Raw genomic sequence first — 12,425 nt, 5'->3', positions numbered from 1 at the left:
GATAATAACTGTAGAAGTTTTTCCGGAGGGTAGCCGGTCCCCTTAAGATATTGTTCAATTGAATGAGTTGAACTTTAGGATATGAATATCAACATTTGCTTGTAAATTATAGCACATAAGGCAATTGACATTTTTATCCCAAAAGCACCGTTTAGCACAATCACATTATATGTCGGATTATTGACAATTCTATCACAAGTCAAGATGTTGCTACTTGCTAGTAAATCAATAGTTTCCTATTGCTACAGCAGACACTTTAAACTTGTGCGGAACTCCACTTACGACATCTCCGAGCAGGCGTATAGTTACGTTACGTATTTTCCAGCGCTAATGTTTTTGATAATACCACCGCTAGAGTTACGTCATCATATCAGCACTTACGCCACTCGTAAGTCGATTTTGCGTACTTACTCTTTCCGGAAAGGGTATTTACGCTACTGTACCGCCTATTATCAACAAGGTTATGTACTTCTGTACCGCCTCTCTCCGGAAAGGGTGTTTACTCCATTGTACCGCCCATTTTCGACAAGGTTATGTACTCCCATATACCGCCTCTCTCCAGGATGGGTATTTACTCCACTGCACCTTCCCGTTTCGACAAGGTTATTTACTCCACTAAACACCCCGGCTTCGGCAAGGGTACGTAAAGACGAACGTTTATAAAAATTTGATGCATAACAGATATCATTAGAGGAAGTTTGGCAGTATTTCGTCTAATGATGGTATTTCTAGTTCCCAGTTTTTTGGATACGTAAAATATCTGTGTTGAGTATTTCAATCGCCGGATAAGGGTTGCAAAACTTGAGTTCAAAACGAAATCCATATATCAACGATCTTCGTTTTTCGGTGGTCTGTAAAACTGGAACTGAGACTGCCACACCTGAGGCAGACCTTAGCCTAACCTAGCCTGATCGCGAACACCCTGTAGAACATGACTCTGCACTCAGAACTTAATGACGAGTCTGGGACCACCATGTCTTCTCGTTTGTAGGTTCGTCCGCTCTGTTGAATGTTGCTGTCTCCTGAAAAACATTCTTACTAATTAATCACGCTTGCACAATGGCTAATTGGCATTTTTCTGAAGTATCTGTCCGGCTACAGCCGAACACCGAAATCATCACCGTTAACTAATTACGTCTACACAGCGACTGCCCTGGCGACATGCCCTGCCCAGTCCGGCTGCTGTCTTGAACCTTTCGAGTCGGTGAGCAACGTTGGGTGCATCTACGCCAACGCCAGCTTCTTGCCACCAAAGCCATATGCCACAGCCAGGGCCATGTGCCAGAGTCTCTGGCCCACAGCAGACTTGCTTGTCCCCTACGCCTTTGGGAATTTGGACGACTACTTGAGTGCTCGAGGTGAGCAAGGCCTGAACTAGTACTTCTTCCTAGACTAATTTGGACGACTGCTTGAGTAGTCTTGACGAGTCAGGCTTTAAGTAGTCATTCGTCCTTTCCTAATTTGGGCGACTAAGTACAGATCCTTTCTATTTCATGGCTCACAACTAAGTTCAGGTGAATTTTATTTAGTACCATATTTCAAGTTGACTTTATTATTCGTACAGTCCCACTAAGTTAACCTAACTTTTCTTTCGTCAATATAACGGAGTTAAGTTACCGTCTCTTTCGTACCGTATTACATCGTAACTCTTACACACCGAATAACTAATTTAAGGTAACTTTCCTTTGTCTCCACTCTCAACGTTATGTCATGAAGGAGTGGTAGGGCCCTGGCTGGGCGCCACAAAGAACACCGCAACATCGCAGTGGAAGTGGGTTGATGGCAGCTCCGTGTCTACCTCCAGCTGGGGGAGTAAAGTGCTGTTGGGTCTTCTTACATCGCAGCCTGATGGTCAAGGCGAACCTATCGATGGTTATCCCACGAACTGCGGCCACTTCCTGTCCGCAGTGGGCCTGCTTGGGGTTCAGAGAATGGGTGACGATGCCTGCGAGCATCTGCGCCCAGCGGTGTGTCAAATGAAGTAGATTGTTGACAACCACCGCGCTCGGGGGTGTGTCAAATCATGTAGATTGTTGACAACCACCGCACTAAGGGGTGCGTCAAATCAAGTAGATTGTTGACAACCACCGCGCTCGGGAGTGTTTCAAATGAAGTAGATTGTTGGCAACCCCCGCGCTCGGGGGCGTGTCAAATCAAGCAGACTGTTGACAACCACAGCGCTCGGGGGCGTGTCAAATCAAGTAGATCGTAGACACCCACATTCTGCAAGAGAGTGATATCTTTCACACGGAGTTTATCAATAATTATCTTTCACACTAAGTCTCAGTCTCTGCTCGTGTCATTGTCTACTTAGCCTAGCACTTTTTCTCTCGTGTGAGCCATACAAACTTAGTTCGACCCGGCAGAAGGGTGTAAAACGCAGTCATTCTCTTTTCGTGTAGTGAGTAAAAAAGTGTGGTCAACAACTATTTGGACAAGGTGACCCATCTAATTTTCTGAGTTCACTGCCGTGACTTTCGGAACAGACTCAATCTCGACTATTAAATTTTCCAAATCGGCTGAATTAATCAGTTCCCTCTATTGTACTAATACAATATTATTCGCTTGTTCGCTATATCCTTGTCGTGAAATTTCTGTTGAAGCTCTCACATGTACATCGTATTCCGTACTACATGTAGTTTATTCTAGTAAGTCTAGTTAGTATTCTCCAGTTAAATAAAATTTAGATCCGTCTCAGCTTCTGATACCTAGAATCAGAAGCTGCCACGCCTCTGAATTTGGTTAAGGTCGCTCTAGAACTAATGAATTATAGCTCGGCTATAATACATATATATTATGAATTGGCTCGGCTCTTGTACGTTCAAGACCTAGAACTACTCTCCTCCTTGTATTCTGTGATTGGTTTCTGTATGTGTAGGACATTCACAAATAAATATATTCCCTTCACATTGTCGTGTTACTGTTTAGCGATAATATAGGAAACGGTAATATAAAAATATATGTATATTTTAAGATAACAATGTTGTTCACATTCTCACAATACTTGGAATAACAATGACATTTATATATACATATATTACTTGAAAAAGCGATTGCATTCAAACATATAATATTCGAAAAACTGATCAATTTATAACTATGTTGTCTGTATTACAATAATATATATAGCTATAAATGTTAAGCTTGGTTAACTTTACGAAGTTTGTCCTTAATGAGGTAGGATGCAGGAAAAAATTGGTAGGTAATTCATATATTTCTTTTTGTCTGAAGTTTCATATATAACGCCTCAGTAAGTGTCATTTCTTTGAATTAAGTTATATCTCATACAGAAATAATATACGAGCCATACAGTTTCAAGCACTGTGTGTTCAAATAAAAAACTCGCTTTTTTGCCCTACAAACTTATTGGAGGTCCGGCGATTGGACATTTTTTGTCGCCGAAAACCGTCGATTTACCATAAAATTTTCATGGGTATCTGAAGTATTTCATTGATAACGTTACAACTTCATTGATAAATCTTTTGTTTTATCGGAAACTATGCAAGTTAATCGATAACTATAATATTTTATTAAAAAGTTTGCAGGTTAATCGAAATCTACTATATTAATTGGTTGAAATGTATACAGTTTTATACATAACTAAACTATTCATGGATTACCATGCCATTTTAGCGTTAGCAAAATATCGATACCGTAGCACTTAATAAATCAATTTAATACTACAGTGTTAAAAGATTGTTCAAATTTTCGAATCACGGCCATTAGAATCACCAGCAAAATTGACTGCACATCGGAATTAGTGCAATTTTTTTCTAAATAGATATTTATATAAGAAGACAGTAGATATATTAGGTCGTTGATGAAGATTCTATGCAAGTTCCCCTTAGCGGTGCATTTATACCCGAACAAAATTTTAGGTCTGTCCTGGCTCCTGAATGAGATAGAGTCGCCACGCTCGGCTTGGCGGTAGCTTGGCTTTCCGAATTGATGTATAAAAATGTAAGCTCGGGTAAATCCGTGAGTCATATTGTATAATTAAAGACACATTTATTGCGCGTAGCACTGATACGTCCTTATAAAAGGCCAAACTCGGTCAGAATGACCCACACAGCGCAAAGTGCGTCAGGATGACCCACACAGAGGCAAAGTGCGTCAGGATGACCCACACAAAGGCAAAGTGTGTCGGGATGACCCACACAGAGGCAAAGTGCGTCAGGATGACCCACACAGAGGCAAAGTGTGTCAGGATGACCCACACAGAGGCAAAGTGTGTTAGAATGACCCACACAAAGGCAAAGTGTGTCAGGATGACCCACACAGAGGCAAAGTGTGTCAGGATGACCCACGCAGAGGCAAAGTGTGTCAGGATGACCCACACAAAGGCAAAGTGTGTTAGAATGACCCACACAAAGGCAAAGTGCGTCAGGATGACCCACACAGAGGCAAAGTGTGTCAGGATGACCCAAACAGAGGCAAAGTCTGTCAGGATGTCCCACACAGAGGCAAAGTGTGTCAGGATGACCCACACAGAGGCAAAGTGCGTCACGATGACCCAAGCAGAGGGAAATGTTTGGGTCTCCCAACCAACTTCGTCCTGCCGCTCCCTAATCCTTTTCGTCTGAAATTAGTGAATGATACAAGACGCAATTCTTTTGGCCTGAAATAATCCTCTGATGCGAGTCTAAAAACGACATATATGTGGATAAAAAGTACATCACTATTGGACAAATTTTCACCATTTTCTCTGAGGGTACAAGCGGATGGTAAAATGATATTAAACCAAAGGAATCTGACGATTGAAAAATTGAGTTTAATCGATTAAAAAATATGTACGCGATCACCCGCGTACGCAATCATTCTTTCTAGGAACAATTATTCGACCGCTAATCAATAATTAATAAAGAAAATTACTTCCCAGTGTAATACCTAATACCTGCTATCTTCTTTGTATACTGGCATGACCTTTCGAGTCAAGCTTATAATATGCGGATAAATAATGCCTACGGTTGAATTAATTAATAAAAGGTTGAATTCCTAACTAAAATGCACCTAAATTACTAAAACCATTTAAATATTTTCTTCCAGCTGTCCTTGCTTTAACCCTTTAGCGTCCAGCTGAACTTATATGTCGCCTTTCAAAATGTCGCCTTAACCCTTTAGCGCCCAGCTGTACTTATATGTCGCCTTTCAAAGTGTCGTTTTTTATATATGAAACTCATTCGTTCGAATGGACATTTAAACATGTCCGCCTTTAATTTGGGGCTGAACTATATGAACTGGGGGACGTTTTTTTCATTTATCTTCCAATCATTTTCCCAATATTGCCCGAATATTTATAAGAAGAGAGTCTAAAAGAATATTTGAAGACAAAGAGATGGAAAAACAGGCAATTTCACAGCTGAGAAAATCTTGAAGCTTTTACAATAAAATTCTGGCAATGTGTAATTGAGTTTTTCGTCTTCAATAAAAAAAACTTCCATCATACCTCTACTTAATAACCATCATACCTCTGCTTAATAACCATCATACCTCTGCTTAATAACCATCATACCTATGCTTAATAACCATCATACCTCTGCTTAATAACCATCATACCTCTGCTTAATAACCATCATACCTCTGCTTAATAACCATCATACCTATGCTTAATAACCATCATACCTATGCTTAATAACCATCATACCTCTGCCTAATAACCATCATACCTCTGTCTAATAACCATCATACCTCTGCCTAATAACCATCATACCTCTGCCTATTAACCATTATTATGACCTACAATCACCATGATGGTCTACGCTTAATAACCATTCCTGCTACCATTGATTTGGTACAAAAAACATATATATAACCTCTTCTTGACTGTTAAACTTAACCATTATATTTCTCTTTAAATGATCGTGTTTTTTATCATCAAAGACAATCGCACAGTTCATAGGCGAAAAAATCTGCGTGTGTATGATTGTTCTTTCGGACAATGTGATCCATTGATATATTTGAGTGTACGTATCATCAAAACTGTAGTCCAATTGTCCCAAAACTGCGGAGCACAAAAACGTGAATGGCTTACACTGAAAAAAATATGCGTTGAAAAATTACTTTTTAAAGACAACACTTCTGAACAATCCAGTGTCTCCGATTTTACACATGTACAGTGAATTTATAATTCTAGTATCATATATGTAAAAAATTTAAATTTTATTTTTAAATTTAAAAAATATAAATTTTGATAATTTAAATTTAGACATACAAAGAAACAACAAGATGTGAAGTTAAAGAAAAGTGTTGTAATAAAATAAAAAATAAGTGTGAGACTAAACATGTGCTATGAATTTTTTTGTACAAGCTGGAGCTTCTGAAGAATATCACTCAGGTAACTTAAGGAGATTATGTCTAAATATCGATCTCTATCCAAAATCGTATTATATTAAAGCGATTTTTATTTAACTTATATTTCCTAAATTATAATCGTATTATATTATATCGATCTTTTTTTCACTTACATTTCTTTATTTAAAATAATACCTATTTGGTTACATCAATCATAACTTCATTTGCATTTCTTTATTTACAATCGTATTTTATTATGTCGTCTTTATTTCATTTCAATTTTTTAAATAAAATAGTATTATATTATATGTATCTTTATTTAACTCAGATTTCTTTATATAAAATTTTTTATTCATCTAATCGATCGTAAATCATATTTAATATTTTATATTAAATCGATGACAAAATAAACTGCGCCTTTCTCTTGCAAAGTAAATTGAGTTTTTTTTATAAACCCAATGACATTTAACAACTCCAACAAAGGTATTTTTTTCTATAAATCCAATAACATTTATTGCAGGGGTAAGGGGTTAAAAACCCCCATTTAGTGGGGGTTAATATAGACCCCAAGGGTTCGACCGCTCGGGGCCGCAGTGCAGAGGCCGCGACCCGAGGGTAAACAGCCCTCACAGACCAGGGTCTTGTGAGGGTTAAATGAGGGTCTTGTGAGGGTTAATTTGAGGGTCTTGTGAGGGTTAAATGAGGGTCTTGTGAGGGTTAAATGAGGGTCTTGTGAGGGTTAAATGAGGGTCTTGTGAGGGTTAACTTGAGGGTCTTGTGAGGGTTAACTTGAGGGTCTTGTGAGGGTTAACTTGAGGGTCTTGTGAGGGTTAAATGAGGGTATTGTGAGGGTTAAATGAGGGTCTTGTGAGGGTTAAATGAGGGTCTTGTGAGGGTTAACTTGAGGGTCTTGTGAGGGTTAAATGAGGGTTAAGTTGAAGGTTAAATCGAGGATTAAATTGAGGATTTAATTGAGGGTTTAATTGAGGATAACATTGAGGGTTTGATTGAGGGTTTAATTGAGGATAACATTGAGGGTTTAATTGAGGATAACATTGAGGGTTTAATTGAGGATAACATTGAGGGTTTAATTGAGGATAACATTGAGGGTTTAATTGATGGTAATGTGAGCATTTAATGAGGGCACAGAAGCACTCATTGTACATACAGTATCAAATTATTATCATTTGCGTCAACTCCCGTGTTACTGAGGACGACAAGCATTACAATATTCCTCTTTTGATGTTATTCCAATAATTCCAAAGAATTTAAAAACCAAATAAACGCTAAATGAATGCACAATATCTTAAATGAAAACATTTCGGAGACCAGCGCCATTATCAGTTTACATCAAAAATTTATATTGTACAATTTTATGTATATGGTACAACGTTATATTGTATAACTTTAACTTTATAATATGCAATTTCATATTTTAGAACTTTATATTGTACAAATTTATTTTGTAGAACATTAAAATGTGTGTTATTGCGTTATTGGCGGCTCGGAGGCTACGGACAAGAGTAGATCTTACTTCGTCGTCGTTTAACGTCGATAATAAACCTTGTCCATTCACAGTATATCGTTGTGGGTTTTAATATTTGCTATTGTATTTTATTATTGATAAACGCAGTATTACTAAGATTTTAATCGTGTTAGGTGCAAATGCCTGTGCTGAATCCTAACAACTAGTCTATGTTGTCTAGACTACCGACGAAATATTGTAATCAGAAGCGAAGTGTGGCCTTTAAATTACCTCATTCTAGTCTGCGCCAATCTTTGTTAGATTATTTAATAACCGGTCGGTATGCCTCAAGTAAGGATTCTTTTTCTATTGTCATTTTTAGGCTGACAAGAGAATTAAGGGAAAGAATTCGCCCAAGTTCGTTTTTTTGACTGCCTCGGTGACATAGCCTCTACGTGAAACGCCTTGGACAACCAAAATCAGTTGTGAAAATGAAAATATGGATGAAAAATATTAGAACTACAAACTTATCATTTTAAGAGGATAAGGACTGTAAACGTCATTGTGACATAGTTTCATTCTAAAAAAACCTTTAATCCGAAACACCGGAGGTAGAACCTAGTATATTTAAATCACCCCCGTCGTATTGTTCAGTGTGAAGAGGTACTGCAGAGCGAGCGAGTCTAGAAAGTAGCAGATTCGAACGAAATTTCTTGCCGCGGTGTTCAGAAACACGGAGGTAGAAGTTACGTGACGTCATTCGGACCTACGCTGATGCGCAACGCGCACAACTAAATTCGCAGACTAGGTTAGATCGCATCGGGGCAACCTTCAGGTTTAGTAACTTTACAATCGAGAGGCGGTGAATTATTGCTGACTTCCGTCTCCATTGTAAATTCAAACAATGGATGCTTAAGGTAGAGATAATCCAATAAAAGAGTCGCATGAGAGATGCTTGAAGATCCCCGGAAACGTTCTCGTTGAAAATTTTGTGAACTTACTGGACTTTTGTTTGTTTTTAAATTCTTGGTGAACATGTGAGTTGAGCAGTATAATGATATAAGTACTTATATACGACGTCCACAATTTACTGTGAATATGTTGAAGATGAAGAACTAAGTAAGTGATAGCTAATAAATAGATAAAAAATTATCCCCAAATTTTCGTTGCTTGTGTGACTTTACACGCGCCACAAGCAGTGGAAACCTGTGTAGCGGCGTGTCCACCGTCTCATTGTTTCTACTGCCTCGTCGCGTTCAGCTTCCACCCGTTTTTCTGGCAGACGTGAGACTCTTCAGTGCGGCGAAAGCAGACATGGCACGCCTTGTGGCACTCTTCGTGGCACTCCTAGCACAAGCCGCTATCCTTACCAAAGGCCTACGCGCCCTCAAGGCGTACAAAATACGCCTGAGTGCATCGGACCTCAGCGGCAGCGTGGTGGTCACCAGCTACATGGGCGCGGGGTCCAGCGTTGTGAAGTGCGCGGGTCTGGCCGCCGCAAGTGGTGCCGCCGCCACACCCGTCTTCTGCATCACTCTTCAGCAAACCTGCTTGGTCACCAACGCGTACTTCCCTCCCGGGTACATCAGCCCGGAACCTCAAGTGCACCAGTGCTACACCACTACAGCTCCGCTCTTCGACATGAGTAAATATTTCACTATAGCTCCCCTCTCGACAAGAGTATGTACTCACTGAAGAGCCCCTCTTCGATAAGTGTGTGTACTCTACTGTAGCAACCCTCTTCGACAAGGGTCTGTAGTCCAGTGAAGCGCTCCTCATCGACATGGGTAGGTTCTCCATTGCAGCGCCCCTCTTCAACAAGGGTATGTTCTCCACTGTATCAACACTCTTTGACATTGGTAATGGGTTTAACTACACTGTAGCGTCCCTCTCGATAAAGGTATGTACATCACCTTAGCGCCATTCATTGACGATGGTATGTACTCTTCTACAGCTACCCTCTTCGACAAGGGTATGAATTCCGCAGCGCCGCCCTCCTTCAACGATTGTATTTACTCCACTGCACAGCCTCTCTTCGACAAGGGTATTTACTCCACTGCACCGCCTCTCTTCGACAAGGGTATTTCCTGTACTGTACCGCCCATTATCGACAAGGTTATGTACTCATCTGCACCGCCTCTCTCCGGAAAGGGTATTTACTCCACTGTACCGCCCCTCTTCGACAAGTTTATGCACTCCACTGCACCTCCTCTTTCCGGAAAGGGTAATTATTCTATTGTACCGCCCATTTTCGACAAGGTTATGTACTCCCATGTACCGCCTCTCTTCGGAATGGGTATGTACTCAACTGCACCTCCCCGTTTCGACAAGGTTATTTACTTCACTAAATACCCCCGCTTTGGCAAGGGTACGTAAAGACGACAGTTTATAGCAATTCAATGCAAAACTGATATCGTCGGAGGAAGTTTGACAGTATTTCGTGTAATGATGGTAACCCTAGTTCCTAGTTTTTTGGATACGTAAAATATCTGTGTTGAGTATTATAATCGCCGGATAAGGATTGCAAAACTTGAGTTCATAACGAAATCAAGATATCAACGATCGTCGTTTTTCGGTGGTCTATAAAACTGGAATTGAGGCTGCCACACCTACGGCAGACCTAATTTAGCCTAACCTAGCCTGATCGCGAACACGCCGAAGAACATGGCTCTGCACTCGGAACTTAATGACGAGTCTGGGACCACCATGTCTTCACGTTTGTAGATTCGTCCGCTCTGTTGAATGTTGCTGTCTCCTGAAAAGCCTTCTTACTAATTAATCACGATTGCACAATGGCTAATTGGCATCTTTCGGAAGTATCTGTCCGGCTACTGCCGGACACCAAAATCATCACCGTTAACTAATTACGTCAACACAGCGACTGCCTTGGCGACATGCCCTGCCCAGTACGGCTGCTGTCTTGAACCTTTCGAGTCGGTGAGCAACGTTGGGTGCATCTACGCCAACGCCAGCTTCTTGCCACCGAAGCCATATGCCACAGCCAGGGCCATGTGCCAGAGTCTCTGGCCCACGGCAGACTTGCTTGTCCCCTACGCGTGGGGGAATTTGGACGACTATTTGAAAGCTCGAGGTGAGTGAGGCCTGAACTAGTCCTTCTTCTTAGACTAATTTGGACGACTGCTTGAGTAGTCGTGACAAGTCAGGCTTTAAGTACCCATTAATCCTTTACTAATTTGGACGAATAAGTACAGTTCCTTTCTATTTCATGTGTCACAACTAAGTTATGGTAAAATTTATTTAGTACCATATCTCAAGTTGACTCTCTTATTCGTAACGTCTCAATTATTCTTACCGTCCCAATACGTTAACCTAACTTTTCTTTCGTCAATACAACGGAGTTAAGTTACCTTCTCTTTCGTACCGTATTACATCGTTAACTCTCACACACCGAATGACTAATTTAACCCTCTACCGCCGTATGTCACTCTCCGGGAACATAACTTTCAACCTAAATCTTACTTATGTAAACTATTGAGTGTATCAACCTCAGGACGTTTGTACGCAACAGAGAAAATTTTACAGTTGTACGAGGCGGCAACCATCAGTGCAAGTCATTTTGCGCTCACTAGAACGTATCCTTTTTGGGAAGTGCTTGTGACAATATTGCTCCAGATACTCATGTTAGGCGGTTGAGGGTTAAGGTGATTTCCCTTTCTTTCCACTCTCACAACGTCATGTCACGAAGGAGTGGAAGGGCCCTGGCTGGGCGCCAAAAAGAACACCGCAACATCGCAGTGGCAGTGGGTCGACGGTACCACTGTGTCTGCCTCCAGCTGGGGATATTGTATTAATTGGTTCGTCCTTGTCGTGAAATTTCTGTTGTAGCGCTCACATGTACATTTTATTCCGTACAACATGTAGTTTATTCTAGTTACTTACTTCGCTCTAGAACTAATGACTATTAATTAGAATTGGCTCTTATACGTTCAAGAACTAGAACTACTGTTCTCCTTGTTTTCTGTAATTGGTTTCTGTATGCGTAGGACATTCACAAATAAATATATTCCCTTCACGTTGACGTGTTATTCTTTATCGATAAGATAAGAAGCGTTAATATAAAGAGAAACAGAATATTTCAAGATTACAATATTGTTCAAATTGGGAAGATACATGAGAAAGCAACAAATTTTTCATCTATAATATTTGTAGAAGCGATTGCATTCAAACATACAATATTTGAAAAATTGATCAATTTATAACTATGATGTCTGTATTACGAATATATATAGATACAAATGTAAAGATTGGTTACCTTCTTGAAGTTTATCCTTGTTGAGGTAGGATGCAGGAAAAAAATTGGTGGGTAATTCATATATTCCTTTATGCGTTTGAAAGTTTCATGCATAACGCCGTAGTACGTGTCATTTCGCCGTAGTACGTGTATCCTTGCTACATTGAGTGCCTATTGCGATGCTCGCGGGACTGTCGCGTTCTCCTGAACATTCACACTTATTGTCACGGAAAACATATTTGCTCCTAGAGTTTTAAAGCTACAGCAATGAGACATACACCATTCGATTCGTAAAGATCATACCTATCGAGGAACGAAGCTTTTTTTAGATTTGTGCATGGTTTGGATTCAAAATGGGGGGAGTGGAAAAATCTGAAGAAAATGAGAAGAAAACGGGAAAATGCGTGTAGAAAAACT

General features: G+C 40.1%; 2 protein-coding genes across 2 annotated transcripts; both read left to right on the top strand.

The window, feature by feature from the left end:
• The first annotated feature begins 563 nt into the window (after window positions 1-563).
• Window positions 564-1,985, top strand: LOC108670540. Its single transcript, XM_018158006.1, has 3 exons — window positions 564-639; window positions 1,146-1,358; window positions 1,717-1,985. The coding sequence occupies exons 1-3, from the start codon at window positions 564-566 to the stop codon at window positions 1,983-1,985; spliced, it is 558 nt and encodes a 185-aa protein (XP_018013495.1).
• A 7,085-nt stretch (window positions 1,986-9,070) lies between these two features.
• On the top strand, window positions 9,071-11,556 carry LOC125178216 (the record flags this gene model as incomplete). Its single annotated transcript, XM_047881437.1, is given in 3 exon segments — window positions 9,071-9,401; window positions 10,635-10,847; window positions 11,463-11,556. Coding segments are annotated over 3 exon segments (638 nt in total), but the record flags the coding sequence as incomplete, so codon positions are not given.
• Window positions 11,557-12,425: the final 869 nt, after the last annotated feature.

This window comes from Hyalella azteca, unplaced genomic scaffold, assembly GCF_000764305.2.
Source record: "Hyalella azteca isolate HAZT.00-mixed unplaced genomic scaffold, Hazt_2.0.2 contig7976, whole genome shotgun sequence".
In the NCBI taxonomy this organism is placed as follows: Eukaryota; Metazoa; Arthropoda; class Malacostraca; order Amphipoda; family Hyalellidae; genus Hyalella; species Hyalella azteca.
The sequence above is the reverse complement of the archived record's forward strand: the minus strand, read 5'-3'. Positions and strand labels throughout refer to the sequence as shown.

What these genes read in the sequence shown, in the direction of transcription:
- LOC108670540 (XM_018158006.1), top strand. Translation starts at nt 564, where the DNA reads ATGGGTATTTACTCCACTGCACCTTCCCGTTTCGACAAGGTTATTTAC. An exon ending in ACACCCCGGCTTCGGCAAGG is followed by an intron (nt 640 to 1,145) that starts GTACGTAAAGAC and finishes ACGTCTACACAG; the next exon opens with CGACTGCCCTGGCGACATGC. An exon ending in CGACTACTTGAGTGCTCGAG is followed by an intron (nt 1,359 to 1,716) that starts GTGAGCAAGGCC and finishes TATGTCATGAAG; the next exon opens with GAGTGGTAGGGCCCTGGCTG.